Consider the following 18,602-nt stretch of genomic DNA (forward strand, 5'->3'; position numbering starts at 1 on the left):
CGAGTTCCTCGAACAGATGCCGCAGCGGAAGTTCATTGGCATGAAGAAGACATACCAGCCACTGCAGTGGACGATTGAAGGTTTCTTCCAGTTGTCGTATAACACCTCCTGTATGTCCCGTATTCACGTTAGTGCCGTCACACCCGACTACATTGATGTCCTCTGTCTTCACATTCCGTTCCTTCAGACTAGCGACTAAAGACTCTGCAATGCTTTTGCTGGATCCTGATGATGGAGTTGTGCAGCTGAAGTATGATGAACCGGGTTCTGCGATGATGCTGACGTGTTCTTCTTTGACTGTTGTTCGGTGATTCTTGTTGTCAGTGCCGTGAACCTGAGTCATGGTGTTATCCTTCCTGCCATCAAAGTATAGTCCCTCTATGACGGTGCAGACATCACTTTGAAGTTCTTCTCAAGTTTTGCTACATTCTCTGCGGATCTTGCTGCAATCAATTATTTTAGAACGGTCTTTTGGTGAAACTACGCCGAGATCGTGTAGAACAGATGTAGCTAATATAGCAGCTGATCTGTCAGAGACGCCAGTTCGGTCGCAGGCTTTAGCGAGCGAAGGTAGTGAGATCGTCATTTGTTGCTGTTGTCGAACCGGTTTTGGTGTGCTCTGGAGATTAACTGATTCACAAATATACTCATCGTCAGTCGCGCTATCCGTGTAGTCTTCTTCGCTTTCGTCATACGTAGAAGCAATCTGACTTTTGGCATCTAAATAGTGAGTTTTCATTCGTTTGAGATTGGTCTCTTCTCTTTCCGCTTTCCTCTTCAATGTTGATGTCTCTTCTTGATCTATTCCGCCAATTACCATGTTCTTCGGTCCTCTCTGGTCTTGAAGGAACTCTCGCTCTTTTTGCGGCACTTTATGTTCTTTCAAGCAGTTACAGTTAGACACCATGTCAGAACATTTACATTTGCTAAGATCAAACAGATTGTTAGATTTGTCGAGAAAGTCTGTGAGTCGTTGTTTGTCGGTGGCTTGATCCTTTCTTCCCTTGTAGACTTTTAGGATTGAATTGTACTTGTCATGGAAAGATTTGAGTTTTTCAATCGCTTGCGCGTGCGATACCGTTGGAAGAGAGGCCGTTTCCCATACCTCTTGAATTTCATAGCACAGTTTGTGAGATATGTCACCAAATGAAGGGTATTTGCCATTCTCCGTCCTAAGCTGTTGCCAAGATTGAAGGTATCCTTTCATGACATCAGCGTACGTTGGGAGAACGTTAGTTTGGATGTTTCGTGGAGCTCCAAATATCACGCATGTAACTTTATCTCTTGTGACCGCCATCGTTCTGAAAACAAACAAAAACAACTTATTACAGGCTTAACTTAGGGTTCCCCAGACAGACAGACAGACAGCACAAACAACACGAACTCACTCACACGAATTGAAGGGGGGTGGCAGGAGTGCAGCAATCGCCCAAGTGCAGCAAATCGTCTCATCTGGCATAAATAGTCCCAGCCAGTGCTAATATAAACGGGGTGCGTATCACTACGCAGCTCACCAAACCACCCCCGTCGGTGACGCTCCTCAGCCCTGGTTGGCTGGCTGAGGGCTTTGTGGCCACGCCTTTGATGACGCGGGGGTGGGCCACACCCTGTTCTGGCGCCCCGCCCCCCTTCTTCTCCAAGTCACCTCGTGGTCAATGGCGGATCAAAGCATGTATCACGAAATGCGATACATGTCGAAATGCGATAATATACCAAAATTTCAATCAGATTGAGGGCGATGAAGGAGTGGTCAGAAATAATTATAATTTTGCAAGATTGTTTCTATGGTCATTTGGCACATTTCCCATATACTAGCTTATAAAAAAATTTAAAATGATATTTTTACTCCACCCTACTGCTCATGTCCATCTGCTCATTAGCAAAACATCATCATGTGTTTTTTATTCTCACTCTGTCATTAAGGTCTTCCATGAACCTTAATGTCTGCACAGAAAAAAAAGATCACCTTTTTAAACACCCTCACAAATGTTCGCACTATTGATGAAAACATTGTTCATACAGGAAAGGAAAAAAAAAGCTGTGAAAGGTGAAAATAATTGGCACACCTGGGAAAGCTTCACCATGCTTGCTGGAAGCAGTGGGCGACTGAACCTGCGTTGAGAGCCCACTGCTGCTGGAAGCGGAGGAGCAGAGAAAGTGGCAGCCACAAGGTTAATACGCTTGACCCACGAGTCCATCTCCTCTGCAGTCCTAGAGAAGATGCCAACAATCACAAAGTAATCCAAATAGAGAGAAAAAAGTGGGGTACTTTGGAAAAGTCAAACATTGCTCACTTTCTGCCTAAAAGCCTGGATCCAAATTTGGACACATTTCATCGATACATCTCAATTCATCACTGCAGCCCAAACATTAATTGCTCTGAAAAGATTACTCTGGTGCAGTTATTTTCAACCCGTGATACTTTTGGCCACCCTTCTCCTCCCCCCGCCCCCTCCATTCCTCTTCCGCCAGCTCACCCCTTCGATTCTGCCAGCCAACCCACCTCCCCTTCCTCATCTTCTCTTTTAGACCGAATTTTACTTGTTATTTTTGGACCTTTTAGATCTAATTACAACTTGCTCCCCCTTCTGTGCGGTTCTCATATCACATTCTTGTTTAAGATTGCTTTCTTGAATAGCCTCATTCAGGAAGCATCCCATGTGCTGAGGAGTCTGTCTGTTTCAACAAGCTGATTCGTTCGACCTGCATTCTAATCTCTCCTTGAAGGACTGGGCCAACTTTCTGCTACCACTATTGACATTGCTTGGTCTTACTTTCAAAAAGACATTCTTTCTTCTGTTCCAGTCGATCAACTCCTGCTTACCACTTGTTATTCTCCAGTACTAGACAAACCATGGTACAGAGACTGTTGTGGTCTTACACCATCATTTACCCCTCCCCATCCCTGATGTTGTGTACATTCAGCTGAATATACACATCATATAATACATTTCTCGTTTGCTGACCAAAATGCACCCAGATGCTCGAGGCTGTGGAACATTCTTTCACCTTCTGTGATGTCCTGCTCATCCTTTCAGTCATTTAAGTCATAGCACGTCATTTTATGTCAAATTCTCCACATACAGTGCCTTCAGAAAGTATTCACACCCTTTGACTTTTTTCACATTTTGTTGTGTTACAACCTGAATATAAAATGGATTAAATTGAGATTTTTTTTGTCACTGATCTACACATAATACCCGATAATGTCAAAGTGGAATTTATTTTTAGAAATTTTTACCAGACAATTGAAAATAAAATACGGAAATATCTAAATTATATAAGTAAGTGCATTATTCCCCTGAGTTAATACTCCGAAGAAGTGCCTTTGGCAGCGATTACAGCTTTGAGTATTCTTGGGTATGTCTGTATCTGTTTTGCACATCTGGATTTGGGGAGTTTCTCCCATTCTTCCTTGCAGATTTGCTCAAGCTCTGTCAAGTTGGATGGGGAGCGTCAGTGAACAGCAATCCTCAAGTCTTTCCACATATTCTCAATGGGATTCAAGTCTGGGCTTTGGCTGGGCCACTCAAGGACTTTAAAGTTCTTGTTCTGAAGCCATTCCAGTGCTGCTTTGGCTGTATGATTGGGGTCATTGTTCTGTTGGAACGTAAATCTTCACTGCATTCTGAGGTCTTTTGCACTCTGAAGTAGGTTCTCCTCAAGAATTTGCCTGTATTTGGCTCCATTCATTGTTCCCTCTATCCTTACAAGACTCCCAGTCTCTGACAATGAAAAGCATTCCCATAGTATGATGCTGCCACCACCATGCTTCACGGTAGGGATGGTGTTCGATGTGGGATTAGCTGTGCTCGGTTTCCGCCAGATGTAGCGCTTTGCATTCAGGCCAAAGAGTTCAATTTGTCTCAACAGGTCTCAGAGTCTTTCTTGTGCCTTTTTGCAAACTCCAGGCATGGTGTCATATGCCTTTTCTCAGGAGAGGCTTCTGTCTGGACCACTCTCCAATAAAGCCAAGATTTGTGAAATGCTGCAAAGACTGTCGCCCTTCCGGCAGGTTCTCCCATCTCAGTCAACAAACTCTGTAGTCTTGTCAGTCGTCATTGGGTTCTTGGACACGTCCCTGAGTAACGTCCTTCTTTCCTGGTTGCTCAGTTTGGTCAGATGGCCAGCTGTAAGAAGAGTCTGGGTAGTTCCATATTTTTTCCATTTTCTAATGATGGAGCTCACTGTGCTCTTGGGAACTTTCAACACTAGAAATTTTTTTATCCCCTTCCCCAGATGTATTCCTCCTCACAATTCTATCTTGGAATTCTACGGACAGTTAATTTGCCTTCGTGGTGGAGTTTCTGCTCTGACATGCACTGTCAACTGCGGGACCTTAAATAGAAAGGTGCGTTTCTTTCTAAATCATGTCCAATCAATTGAATTGGCCACAGGTGGACTCCAATCAGGTTGTAGAGACATCTCAAGGATGATCAAAGGAAATTGGATGCATCTGAGCTCAATTTGGAGTGTCATAGCAAAGGGGTTGAATACTTATTGACTCAAGACATTTCAGCTTTAAATTGGGTTTTTTTTGTAAAAAAAATTCAAAAAAAAACAATCCACTTGAAAATTATGCGGTATTACATGTATATTAGTAATAAAAAATCTCTATTTATTCCATTTTAAATTTCAGCAGTAACACATCAAAATGTGAGAAAAGTCAAGGGGCGTGAATACAAGGGGTGAAGGCACTGTAATTCAAAACTTTTCTTCTCCCACTGTCGCCATACAGGGTGTTCCAAAAAGACCTGGACAACGATGGTTGTTAATATATTTAGAAACACAAATTATACAACAATACTGTTACGAATTTGGGTCGTGATATATGTAGAGCAGAGTAGATCTGAGTAGGTAACATGCTTCGAGATGTCGCGATAGGGAATCTACCTGTAATAAGTCATGTGTAGGCGTTTTGTCGGCTAAGATGTATGATTGTGAATCTACCAGGAGATTCGTGTGTTAAGTAGTGTCGGGAATAATGAGTAGAGCCAGTGTATGTCTCACCTGGTAGTCAAACCTTTGTCCATTTTGGCACTGCAAACCACTTAAACATTAGTTAGGACCTTTAGTACAACACTAAATGACGCTTCCCCCCCCTGACATGACTTAGGAAGAAATCGGTCTAGAACACCGCCGATAATGGCCGCCACCATTTGCACCTCTGGGAGGCCTACCCGCCTCGCATAGCACGTGCTGTGACCAAGGAATAGGGGGACGGGAGTGGAGTGACGCAGTGGGCGTGACCTGAGCGAGCCGGCGAGTCGGGGGAGGCTCTGATTGGCAGAGCAGTGCGCCAATACTGACGTCATCGGCCGGAGATATTAACGAGGGCCGGACGCCTTTTCAAGCAGTTCAGTTCAGATCTGATCCCGAGTTGAGCAGGAGGATTGAGAGAGTCGAGTTCCATTCCTGAGTCAAGTTGAGTTGAGAGAACGCCAGGCAGTTCCTTTGAGGTGCGCACGGGCAGAGTTGGCAGTTGATCCAGAGCAGTTGGATTCCTGGCAGTTCGCAGTTCAGCGCAGTCGATCCTGAGCAGTTGAGATTCGGCGCGTGGAGTTGCGCAGAGAGCAGTTCAGTTGAGCGCAGAGAGCCCAAGCGGAGTTGGCAGTGCCCAGTGCGCAGTTCGAGAGTTGAGCTCGAGCAGTTGGATTCCTGGCAGCGCAGTTCAGAGACCCCGACCCGAGTTGGGCTGAGGTGTAGCCCGAGTGGAGCTCGCTGTCCTGCTGTGGGACCTCGTGGTGCTTTGGAGCTTGGTGCACGGACCTCGTGTGCAGCGGCGAGGGCGTTGGCTCGGGCCTAGCGGGGCGTGCGAGGCTGACGGAGGATTCTTCCAGGCCGGGAATTGAAGACGACAAGACAGCTAAGACCGAGCTCCGCGTACCCAATTACATAACGGACGTTTTTATTTTTGTATTCATCTCCCTCGTCTTGTGTGTGAAATCTGTTGTGTGTGGGATCCCAATTTAGCTACCTTATTTTATTATCGGCGCGCATTTTCCTGTCCTGCCTTTTTCATTTGAATAAACCCTTGTATTATTTTGCATCCCCCATTCAAACCTGTGCCGCTTGAGTTAATTTCCTCTCACAGGACCGGAGCTACGCCGGCGTGCTGCAATTAAGTGCTTTCGCCACAGCCTCCATTTCCCTTCTTCCTCCGGCGCGGCCATAGCCGAATCCGTGTTTGGGTAGTTGCCTCCGAATAAGACCGTTTAGGCTATCCGCGACTCTGATGTTAATTGGAGTTGCACGACAATACTCTGGGTTATATGATACAGAAATTCAAAGATTTGTGCACACCATCGGTACAGGAGTTCTTGTCATGTTCGGCTCAGGATATTTGCGTCCACCAGTGTGCATGCACCCCCACAGAAAAAAAAATCAAGGGGGGTTATGTCTGGTGATCGTGGGATCCAAGTGGGTGGTTTGTCTTGGCCAATCCAGCGACCTGGACATTTTTCATTCAGGACGGCTCGAACGACAAAGGCCCAATGAGGGGGAGCACCCTACTATTGAAAAATTATATCGGCTTGCAGGTCTTCAATCCGTGGAAGGCGAATTCTTCCTTCCAACATGTTCATGTAAATTGTTGAGGTTTGTAAAGAAAAATGGACCCAGCAGTCATGGAGAAGGCCACACCACACGTTGACCTTTCGACTACCACGTATGTGTTCAATGACCATGTGGGGGGTTTCAGAGCTCTAGATCCTCACATTGTACCAATGTACCGGTTGACCTTCCCCCGATACATGAAAGCAAGCTTCGTCTGTGAACATGACCTTTTTCAGGTAATCATCATCATCCTCTATGTGACTGAGCATTTCCAAGGCAAACGCCTTGTGTTTGGATTCGTCATTTGGTTTGAGTTCCTCCAGAATCTGCACAGTTCCCGAGTGGAGGAACAGTCGTTCTGTATTAGTGTTACGCATAAAGCCTCAGTCTTTCATGTAAAATCCTGTGTACAGTGGTGGTTGGTAGCCCCAGTTCGCTGGATGCACGTCGGATTGATTTTCTGGGACATTGTTGGAATGATTTACGCACTCGTTCAACGTCTGCTGCACTTGTGCTTGGTCGACCGGTACTTTTCTGTTTCTGACAACTTCCAGTCTCCTTAAACCTCGTGTACCATTCTCTGATACTAGTCCGCGTGGGCAGATTCCTTCTATACCTTGTACGGAATTTACACTGAACTTGCGTGTCGGATCTCATCTCGATGAACCATTCGACACACTGAGCATTCTCCAGTGGAATCGCCATTGTCTTTTACATTAAACTACCAGACCTGAAAATAAACAAAACTTTGAGTTTCTGTATCATATAAAGCAAAGGGTATCGTTGTATCATTTGTGGTACTAAATATATCAACAACCAAGATTGTCCAGTTATTTTTGGAACACTATGTTTGGGCTTTCCTTCATACCATCAGTATATGTATACTCCCTAGACGTCTGTCATTCTGCTATTCCAACAACAACAACAACATGCATTTTAAGGCCATTTTCCCTGCCAGAGCGAGGGTTAGCCTTGCGGTCCCCATGACAATCTTCTCCATTTTGCCCTATTTTCTGCATCTCTCCTTGTTAACCCCCTTGCCCGCATTTCTTCTTCCACCATCTTTAGCCAAGTCTTTCTTGGTCTTCCCCGTCCTCTACTTCCTTCTACATTAATTTCCATCACTCTTCTCAACCAGTCACTTTCATCCTTCCTCAACACATGACCAAACCATCTCAACCTGTTCCTCTTCACAGCATCAATCACAGGCAATATTCCCATCATCTTTCGCAATTCATCATTTGTCATCCTCTCTCTCAACGATACTCTGCACATCCATCGAACCATTCGCATTTCCACCCTTTCCAGCCTTCGTTGCTGCTCTACGTTCATTACCCATGTCTCGCTCCCATAAATCATAACACTTCTCACACATGCAGCATACACCTTTCCCTTCAGCTTCAGCGACACTCTCCTCCTCATCAGCACGCCACTCAGTTCCCGAAACTTCTTCCATGCACATCTCACTCGAGCAACCGTTGCCGAGTCTGATCCACCTTCTCCATTCAGCATGTCTCCGAGGTAGCAAAATGTTTTCACACCTTCCAGCTTCACGCCGTCTCCAAGATCCAACTCAGCATTTCCTCCATCTGCAGCTCCCTTTGTGCACACCTTACATTTGAATGTAGCTGCTACACTGGTAAATGACCCTCTCAGACCACTACATTTTTGATGAACCCACTCAGCGCACATTGTACATTGAATGGAGTTCACTCCGCCACCCTTCCTGCACACAGCACACGGCCACTTCCCAGTTCTTTCCACCTCACCACATGCTTTACCAGTTGCCATCACCTTCGTCTTTACGATATTCACCTTCAGACCTTTTGTCTCCATACATTCCTTCCACTTGTTCATCTTTTCCTTCAGTCCATCCATACTTTCCGCAATCAACACCAGATCATCTGCATACAACAACTCCCACGGTAAACCCTCCTTTACGTTCTGAGCCAGCACCTCCATCACAGCTACAAATAGTAGTGGACTTAGTACCGACCCCTGATGCACTCCCACCTTCACCTCAAACTCACCACTGTTCCCATCCTTTGTCCTTACAGCTGTGCGCGCTCTTTTGTACATTGCCATCACTACTCTGATCAACCATTCCTCCACTCCTAACTTCCTCAATGCCCATGTCAATACTTTGCGTGGAACCCTATCGAATGCTTTCTCCAGATCAACAAATCCAAAAAACAACTTCTTCCTCTTCTCCATGTACTTCTCCTGCAACTGCCTCACAATGAAAAGCACATCTGTCGTTCCTCTTCCTGGCATAAATCCAAACTGCATTTCGTCGATCTTCACTTTCTTCCTTATCCTCCTCTCCAACACCCTTTCCAATACCTTCATTCCATGCTCCAATAACTTTATCGCTCGGTACGAGCCACACTCCAGAGGGTCCCCTTTCCCCTTGTATAGAGGGACGAGGGTACTCAGTTCTCAGTCCACTGGAATGCGGCCTTCTTTCACCACCAGATTACAGATCTCTGTCATTCTCTTCACACCCCAACTTCCTGCTGCCTTCAACATATCTCCCACAACTCCCGTCGGCCCTCCCGCTTTTCCACTCTTCATTGTTTTTATCGCTTCCTCAACTTCCTTCTCAGTTGTCGTCTCTGCCGGTCCTAAAACTGGGTTACTCTCTATGTTATTCCAAATGCCAATAAATGAATGAGCTCTAAACTTATCATGAACTTGCCAAATTATGCTTCTGGTAACTTGATAATCATTCGCTCTTTCATGAGCCTCGATCTTGTACAAAACCCTCAAAAATAGTTTTTCATTATATAATAAAATGTATATAACACATGTACAGTTGCACACATATATCCATTAGTCACCAATTCCTTCGTTTCAAATTTTAAAATCCTCGCTCTGGTTCTGTTCTACTTGCAACCAATAGGTCACAAAATTTAATCAAATTAAATTTGTTTCATATGAGTGGTTTCTTTTTCGCAACACTTTTACTGAACCTTAGCATAAAATTCACGGTCATTGATAAGTTCACATTCTGCTTGCACACTTGAAAGCACCAACAGGAAAAGGACTAAAAGGAGGAAACCATAGGCAAATCTAACGAAAAGAGGAAAGAAATAAACAATATGAGTGAGACGCCACCCACACACCTAGTGTAGAAGAGGAAGACCTTCCAGTCTGCGGTTTGAAGGCGAAACACATTTCTATGCCTGCTGTGCTCCTTGTCAGGTCTTGCCAACGCATGGTGTATACTCAATGCAGTTTTCAGATTTTCACCCAAGTCTGTTGACTCGTTTGACCTCTCATTCTGCACAGGAACACGCGAATCGTAAGTTGTTCTTCGGCATTGTACCATGAGAATCTCAATGGTTCCAAATTAACAGAGAGAAATGGTTCCGTTTTTTACAAAATACTTTTTTTTTTTTTTTTTTACAATGTTTCTAACTCGAAGTAGGCCTGCAGATGTACGCTGTGTGCTACATTGTATACAGCCTGTGTGCTCCCCAAAAGTCCACTCCAGTAAAAAAGTTGAACTGACCTTGTACAGATAGAGTATCATGCCCTTGAGCACTGCATAGAAAGACTTCCAGCTTCTCTTCCCGAGAGGTGCTGCCAATATGAAAAGATGTGCATGCCACAACTGTTTTGGATCATGAGTACATTCTGTATTGGATTAATCAACTACAGTAGCATTTTTATAGATAGTATACAAAAAGAGACACATGATATAGTAAAAGCTGATGGGGGCATTGTGTTGGCATGGCAAGAAACATGTGTTTGTGGGAATTTGCATGGCAATAGACATGATGGGGCACAAGTTTGGGCCTCCATGACAGCGAAGAGGAGATTATTATATTCTCAGTTTAACAAGTGATTCAGGTATATGCTCCCTTACGATACCATCAGTTCACTTTATTGGGGGTGTGGGGAATCCACTCTGCACGGATGATTTCCAGGGAGCAGTAAACTTATCTGTGGATTGATTCATTTATCCAGGGTGTGGGCTGAGGGTCCTGCCAAAAAGGGCTTCTAAAGCCATGTAAACTGAATGATGCTGTATGACTCGGTGGGTGGTTCTGTGTTTTCACAGATTACAGCTGGTCTGGTTTGCCAATTTAATGTTGATATTTGTCATTCAGGATGAAGTGTAAAAGTCTTATTAACCAATAATGGGTACCGAAACAGTGTGGACGTGTGTGGCAAGCATCCCCTGTTGGTCAAGACCCCTGCCATAAGTGCTGGTGTGGCACAGTTCATTGCCACCATTCCAGTTAAGGTGTGTGTGTAACATATATATATATTGTTACAGACGTGGCTTGGATGTTATTTACCGAGCGGTTTTATGGTATGACCACGTCTGCACAAGTTACCCGATTGTGCCCGAACGTTGACTAGTCGCGCGATGCTGGCTCAATAAGAAAAAGAAGACACCCGGCTGGATTACAATAACACAATACGACACCAATGTTTCAATTCTCAAGACCTCCGGAGGAGATTATATTCGTACGGAAAGGTCAGATTACAGGGGCTAGAGGTATAATCGCAGAAAGACAGGCACTTAGACACACTCTTATATTAACCCCGGACAGACGACAGACAAACGGGACAACGGCTGACTCACACGGGGGTTTGATGGCTAGGAAAGGCAGGATCGATGGCTCCAGGTCCTCCTGGGCTCGGGGCAGGGTACAGTACGGTCCGGTCCGGTCCAAAGATGCGGGGAGGTCTCGTCGCGCTGGGGGTGGCGGTGGCTTCTCTCTCCAAGCTGAGGCGCATCTCACGTCACGTCCGGCGTGGGGCCGCGTATATCCGGCGGGGAGTGACACGCCCTCGGCTCGTTAGCTCCGCCCCAGATGGAATCGGCACGTTGCTTCTCATTGGGTGCGTGGGGGGGTTACTGGCTCCGCCCCTGACGAGGAGCTGACAGCCAGCCCCTTCGGGGTAACGCCGTGGAGCGCATGGTCATGGCGGGTAACCGAGCCGGTGTGAGGACGCACACTCCCCGCCCCTCTGTTGTTGTAGTCGTAGTTGTAGTTGTAATTGTTGTTGTAGTTGTTGGGGAAGAAGATGGAAGGAGGTATGGGAAAGGTCCTAAACTCACTACTGATGCCATATAATCACATTCTGGTGCAACGAAGAGTCATAATTAATGGAAACGAGGCCTTAACTGACATAGATTAAGAATAACTAGGAAGATGTCCGAAAGTTGTCTACGTGTGGTGCGGTGGACCTGGGCACGACATTTAATGGGGGAATAAGGGGAAGGTCGGCTCTACTGATTGTTATTTACATGCAATGGGACTAGGGAATGGGGGATTGGGGAAAGTTGGGGAGTATTGGAGAAAATAGGGGAATATTTACAAGCGGATATGGAGGCCAAATTCCATATTCGCAACATTGCACCCTTCTCTACCCTCGGGGCGTCCCGACCCGATAAATTTTTACCTACTTTAGTGTGGCACGCAATGTAGTTCCCTCTACTATTAACTCTACCCTGAGTGCGACAGTTTTACAGATATTCACAAATGAGTAAATATGTCCCCCTGCGACGTTGCACCCTTCTCCTCACAGAAACACACCCACAGGATAACCGAATCCGGAAAGAATTCTCAAACTACACATACAGCCGGTAGGGAGCATTATTTACAAGATTACGCTGATATCTACACTACGATCCAGGACCTGTTTTTGGAGGAACACATGCAGATGTTATGCATAGAGAGAGCGCGCTTGCCAACATCGATACACCAACCCACGAGTGCTCTGTGGCCGACGGCCTTTAATAACGTGCAGAGCACCCTGTCCCAGCATCAAAAGCACCACCCCACCGCCAATCGGTGCAGTCACCATTGTTCATTGGAATAAAAATAAACTCGACAACCCCTAACCCTGCAGGTGTCTCTTGCTCTTCGTGTGGCCTTCAGTGGTGTTAATTAACAGTGGTTCACCTTTATGGCATAGGTGCCACGTTGACCCATAGGTCCATCCCCGGGTGGTGCTTGGCCGCAAACGAACTGCGGTCCATTGTGGGTGGCCACAAACATTGCGGTCCATATGGTGTATCGATCCCGGCAGCAAACAGCGAAAGTGCAGGCCCACAACTGCGCAGCCAGCACCTCTCTCTCCTCTCTCTCTACCCCAAAGCCAGATCCTCGGAGGTGGGAGACAAAAGAAGAAACAAGTGAGTAAGGTGGTAAGGGCGCAAAAGTGCACGCAATATAAGGTAATGCACACTGGGGGCACATGGGAACCAGGTGAGACAGGTACGTTCCTATCGTACGCCCCCCCCCCCCCACCAGGTAACCTACATGGCCCCTCCCTTACCCCTTACTGTATCCACACAACACAACACTACCCATAAACATCTACTTTACAAATCAACAAACATCCCTACTGTCTTCCCCGTTCCTCCCATAAACCAAATTCGTCTTCTCTCCCTCCTAACCAATCAAATTTGCCATTTTCAACTCTCATCAAAATTTGCCATTTTCAACTCAACATCAAAATTTGCCATTACCAATTCATCATCAGTCCCTCCTAGGGAGGGAGAGATGGAATCACCCCAATGTCTCATCCACGTCGTGATGCGTCTCACAAATCCTCACAGCAATCTCATTTCCTGCACAAAACAAAGAAAACACAGGTGTGGAGTCATCATCATCACCACAGGTAAGTGGCTGCGTATGGTGCGACAGGTTCATCAATCCTAACTATCTCCTAAATGACTTTAACAACTTTACACTACCCGGGGTCTTTCTCCGGCCAAACCATTGGCCCTCTTACACTATGGGTTCTAAAAACCAATTCCCATTGGCCAAACTGTGGTGCTCTTCAATTTGGGGTCTCACTCCCCCGATTCATCTCCCGGTGCCCTCGTACAATTTCTGGGCTGCGACGTGTACCTCTCCCAGTGGGTCTACCCACCTGCACACCTCCACCACTGCAGTTGCCTCCGAGCTTACCTGCTCCTTACCCTAACCTAACTACCAGGGGAAGGCCCTCTGGCTCTCTCCCCACTCCGTGCCCTCTCTGGCACTGGGCTGCCCGATCCACACCCGGGATCCTCAGGCACCCACTCACAACTACCGGCTCCCAGAGCCCACCTGCGGCCTCACCTGGCCGACATCCTCACAGTGGTGGAGTGCCCAACCAACTACACACACTAACAGGCTACACGCCCAGCCATTTCCACAACACTAATGCACCCATTCACAACACCATTCTGCAACCGCACCACAAATGCCAATATCCAACCACAATTTACCTGCACCCTCTACCTAACACTTACACTACCCGCCCCGGGTGCTCGTGAAAGGGGTCCACTCTTCCCCCATCCACACCTTCGCACCATGCACACCACTCCGTACCACTCACTCCAACTCTCTCCACACACCTGTACCTGCACACCTGTGCTCTCACACCTGGTGCCACCTGCACCCTTCTCTCCCCAAGCGCATTCGCGCTGATCCACACACTCACTACTCATACACTGCTCCACACACCTGTCCAGTTGCACACCTGTGCAATCACACCTGTTCAATTCTCACAAACACGGCATCATCTCAGCTAACTACTCCCTTCTGAAACTTGCGCTTCCCAGTCGTCCCTTTAAACTATTGCGCTCCCTCGTCATTATCATCCATACTAATCTACCTGCGTCCCCACTACAGGTATCAGTCACTAACTAATCTTAACGTTACCTAATGTCATCTTCTAGATCCCTACACACAATATCCTAACCCACCCGGGCTAGTTTTCACTGCCATACACCCCATAAGCTATTGCGCATTTGCCCCACGTGGGAAGGATGGTGGATTTGCCATCCCACCACATCGGGGGTCTCTCACTACCAATTTTGCACATCAAATTTCAATAAATCAAAAATTTGCCAATCACTGCCCATCATCTGCCAATCACTACTGCCAATCATCAAATTTTTGTTTTTCTCCAATTTTGGGGCCAAAACACTAACCTCATCACCCAGTCTACTCACTAATACCTCTCGGTGCGCCAATTCCCGTCCAAAGCCCGGCTTCGTAAAGCCAAACAATGAATGCTGGTTGTTTTGTGCCTGCGGCTGGATGCGTCCGGCATTCGGGACAGGGACGGGGGCTTACCCGGGCCGAGATCCCACGCATCACCTCGGCGTGGAGCCATCCAATGTCCCGATCTCGACCTGCCGGAATGCCTCAACAAAAAGTGGTCGCCATGACGACCCTTCCTATCGGGCTGCCAGCTCCGCCTAGTGGAGCCTGGACGCGGCCGTTCAAAGCGAGGCCCGGCACGCACCGAGGGCCTGCTTCGGCTAACAGTCGCTCTAACCTCTAACCCGTGTAACGTCGATGCTTCACCTGGACGCTTACACCCCGCAGCCCGTTCCTTGCTCACACATCCAGCTGTGCCCATGCTCCTCGTACCCTTCCTTACACACGCAGGTACACCCATTCCACTCACAGCCTTGGTCACACACCTGACCACCGAACACTTTGGCACACATTCGTTGCTCGCACACCTCACCAATACACCGCTTCGCGCCCCCTCCTCGGTCACCTCCTCTGTGACAATCACAGGTGTGCCCTCATTCGCACACCCAACCACGTGCCTCACCACCAACTCCAGCGTGCATTCCCACTCACGCTCTACCATTCCAGGTGTGCATCCTTCCATCCCAGGTGTACATCCTCGCTCACCTGTCACAACTAACTCACGCTCCATGTCACTCTCACTACTTTCACCTCCATTCCTGACAGCGCACTCACCCTTACTCTTGACAGCGCACTCTTTCCTCGTGCACCTGTCCGTCACACACCTTTCTCGCGCACACTCTCCCGTTACACCCTCTGTAACACTCACCACAGGTGGACACTCTTCCTTACTTCTGACAGCGCACTCTTTCCTCATGCACCTGTCCGTCACACACCTTTCTCGCGCACACTCTCCCGTTACACCCTCTGTAACACTCACCACAGGTGTGCATTCTTCCTTGCCTTTGACAGCGCACTCTTTCCTCATGCACCTGTCCGTCACACACCTTTCTCGCGCACACTCTCCCGTTACACCCTCTGTAACACTCACCACAGGTGGACACTCTTCCTTACTTCTGACAGCGCACTCTTTCCTCATGCACCTGTCCGTCACACACCTTTCTCGCGCACACTCTCCCGTTACACCCTCTGTAACACTCACCACAGGTGGACACTCTTCCTTACTTCTGACAGCGCACTCTTTCCTCATGCACCTGTCCGTCACACACCTTTCTCGCGCACACTCCTGCGCACACTCTCCCGTCACACCCTCGGCAACACTCACCACACCGCGCTTCCACGTGCTCCCTCGCACACACGCTACGACCGACTCACTCTCGCCAGCACACTCACTCCTCGGCGTGCACTTTTTCCTCACACACCCCAGAGTCGGACTTTCTCGCACACCTCCTCTTTCGCACACCAGACCTGTCACACACTTCACCAACGGCCTCTCACGAACACCCGGGTCCATCTCGACCCCCAAGCTCATTAAATCACCTGGCGCATCATACGCACGACCATATTGGTCACCACTTACACCAGGTCCTCTTCCTCTTCGCTTCTCCTCCATCACCTGCGAATCCCTCATCCGGTTAATGAGCACATCATCACGATCCGAACACAGACTCTGGACCAATTCTTTTACCTCCTCTTTTATCTCTTTCTTATCCTCTCTCCGTCGCTTTTTAATTTCGCTCACCCCTTCTTCCACTTCTTCTAATTTTTGCTTCATCTCCTTCATCTCTTCGTGCGCCCCTTTAAGTTCTTCCTCTAACTCCACTTTATTTTTTTCTATGTGCTCCCGCACCTCCCGCTCTTTAACCTCCATTACCTCTACCACCTTGTCCATTTTCCTCGTCAGGTCCTCATGTACCGTCTGACACTCTTTTTTAATTACCCCTACGTCCTTTTTCATCTCCTTCTGTGTCGATTTTAAACCCTCTATTACCGCTGTGTTCTTCTTTACCTGGTCCCCCAACTCCTTTTGTCCCACTGTCAGTTGTTCTACTCCCAGCGTCAACTCCTCTATACCACCTTGCAATTTTACAGTCCCCTTTCTCACCTCTTTCTCCATGCGCTCCTTACAGTGCCTCACCTCCTCGCGCACTCCTCCGACCTCCTCACTCACTCCTCTTCTGATCTCCTCTCCCATCACTTGCATCTCCTGCCCAGATGCCACCCTCATCTGCTCCATTTCCTCCCTGTGAGCATCCAGTTTGGTTTCTACCCCCATTCTGACCCCCTCTATCTGCTGCTCCATTTGTTTAACTTCCCTTTCCGCTTGGTCCCTCATGTCCCTCAATTTGCCTTCCATACTGTTTTCTAACCCCTCTAACCCATTTTTCACTCCCTCTATCTGATTCTCCTGGGCAGCCATTCTATTTTCTACCCCCTCTAACCCATGTTTCACCTCTTTTATCCCGTTGTCTAACCCCTCAAATTTCTTTTCTAATCCCTCACCGGTACCCCTCATTTGGCCCTCTAATCGCCCACTATCAACCCTCATTTGGCCCTCCAATCGCTCACCCTGAGCATCCATCCGGTTCCCCATTACCCCCATTTGGTCCTCCAATCGCTCACCCAATCGCTTACTATCAGCCCTCATTTGCTCACTATTAGCCCTCATATCGTCCTTCTGCAGGTTGAGGGACGCCTGCATTTGCGCCATAAATTGCTCCATGAGGGCCTGCATTTGGGCCATCCCTCCCACTTGTGCAGCGGGTGCGGCCGCCGTAGCTACTTGCGAGGCGCCATTTCGCGCGCCCGTTACCTCGTGCGTGACGACGCTATTTTGCGAATCTGCTACCCCCGCTGTTTCGCTCTCCTCACGTGTCTCAATTTGGTCCTGGACCGACCCTGCTTCACTCTCCCCTACCGGACCCCAGCCGTCTTGATCCGCCATAGCGCGACTTTCAAAATTCGGGTTTTGTAAAACAAAACGAATTTCGGCCGCTCCAAATTTTGACCAAATTTTTTTTTTTTTTCCTCTATTCGTTTTTTTTTTTTTCAAAATTTGGTCGGGCCTCGAATCTCACTCCCAGACACCAATTGTTACAGACGTGGCTTGGATGTTATTTACCGAGCGGTTTTATGGTATGACCACGTCTGCACAAGTTACCCGATTGTGCCCGAACGTTGACTAGTCGCGCGATGCTGGCTCAATAAGAAAAAGAAGACACCCGGCTGGATTACAATAACACAATACGACACCAATGTTTCAATTCTCAAGACCTCCGGAGGAGATTATATTCGTACGGAAAGGTCAGATTACAGGGGCTAGAGGTATAATCGCAGAAAGACAGGCACTTAGACACACTCTTATATTAACCCCGGACAGACGACAGACAAACGGGACAACGGCTGACTCACACGGGGGTTTGATGGCTAGGAAAGGCAGGATCGATGGCTCCAGGTCCTCCTGGGCTCGGGGCAGGGTACAGTACGGTCCGGTCCGGTCCAAAGATGCGGGGAGGTCTCGTCGCGCTGGGGGTGGCGGTGGCTTCTCTCTCCAAGCTGAGGCGCATCTCACGTCACGTCCGGCGCGGGGCCGCGTATATCCGGCGGGGAGTGACACGCCCTCGGCTCGTTAGCTCCGCCCCAGATGGAATCGGCACGTTGCTTCTCATTGGGTGCGTGGGGGGGTTACTGGCTCCGCCCCTGACGAGGAGCTGACAGCCAGCCCCTTCGGGGTAACGCCGTGGAGCGCATGGTCATGGCGGGTAACCGAGCCGGTGTGAGGACGCACACTCCCCGCCCCTCTGTTGTTGTAGTCGTAGTTGTAGTTGTAATTGTTGTTGTAGTTGTTGGGGAAGAAGATGGAAGGAGGTATGGGAAAGGTCCTAAACTCACTACTGATGCCATATAATCACATTCTGGTGCAACGAAGAGTCATAATTAATGGAAACGAGGCCTTAACTGACATAGATTAAGAATAACTAGGAAGATGTCCGAAAGTTGTCTACGTGTGGTGCGGTGGACCTGGGCACGACATTTAATGGGGGAATAAGGGGAAGGTCGGCTCTACTGATTGTTATTTACATGCAA

At 47.9% G+C, this 18,602-nt stretch overlaps 1 protein-coding gene across 6 annotated transcripts in view; it reads right to left on the minus strand.

The window, feature by feature from the left end:
• Positions 1-18,602, minus strand: part of LOC137412486 (PH and SEC7 domain-containing protein 3) — a 196,756-nt gene that overhangs the window by 10,248 nt on the left and 167,906 nt on the right. For all 6 annotated transcript variants that reach the window (XM_078776658.1, XM_068097791.2, XM_068097793.2 and 3 more), the window contains 3 exons: positions 10,070-10,140; positions 9,681-9,838; positions 2,067-2,211 (listed from right to left, as the gene is read on the minus strand). In XM_078776658.1, the coding sequence (XP_078632784.1) occupies positions 2,067-2,211; positions 9,681-9,838; positions 10,070-10,140 (374 nt within the window). The remainder of the gene's footprint in view (positions 1-2,066; positions 2,212-9,680; positions 9,839-10,069; positions 10,141-18,602) is intronic.

Source organism: Myxine glutinosa, chromosome 4 (genome assembly GCF_964187855.1).
Source record: "Myxine glutinosa chromosome 4, kmMyxGlut1.1, whole genome shotgun sequence".
Classification (NCBI taxonomy): Eukaryota; Metazoa; Chordata; class Myxini; order Myxiniformes; family Myxinidae; genus Myxine; species Myxine glutinosa.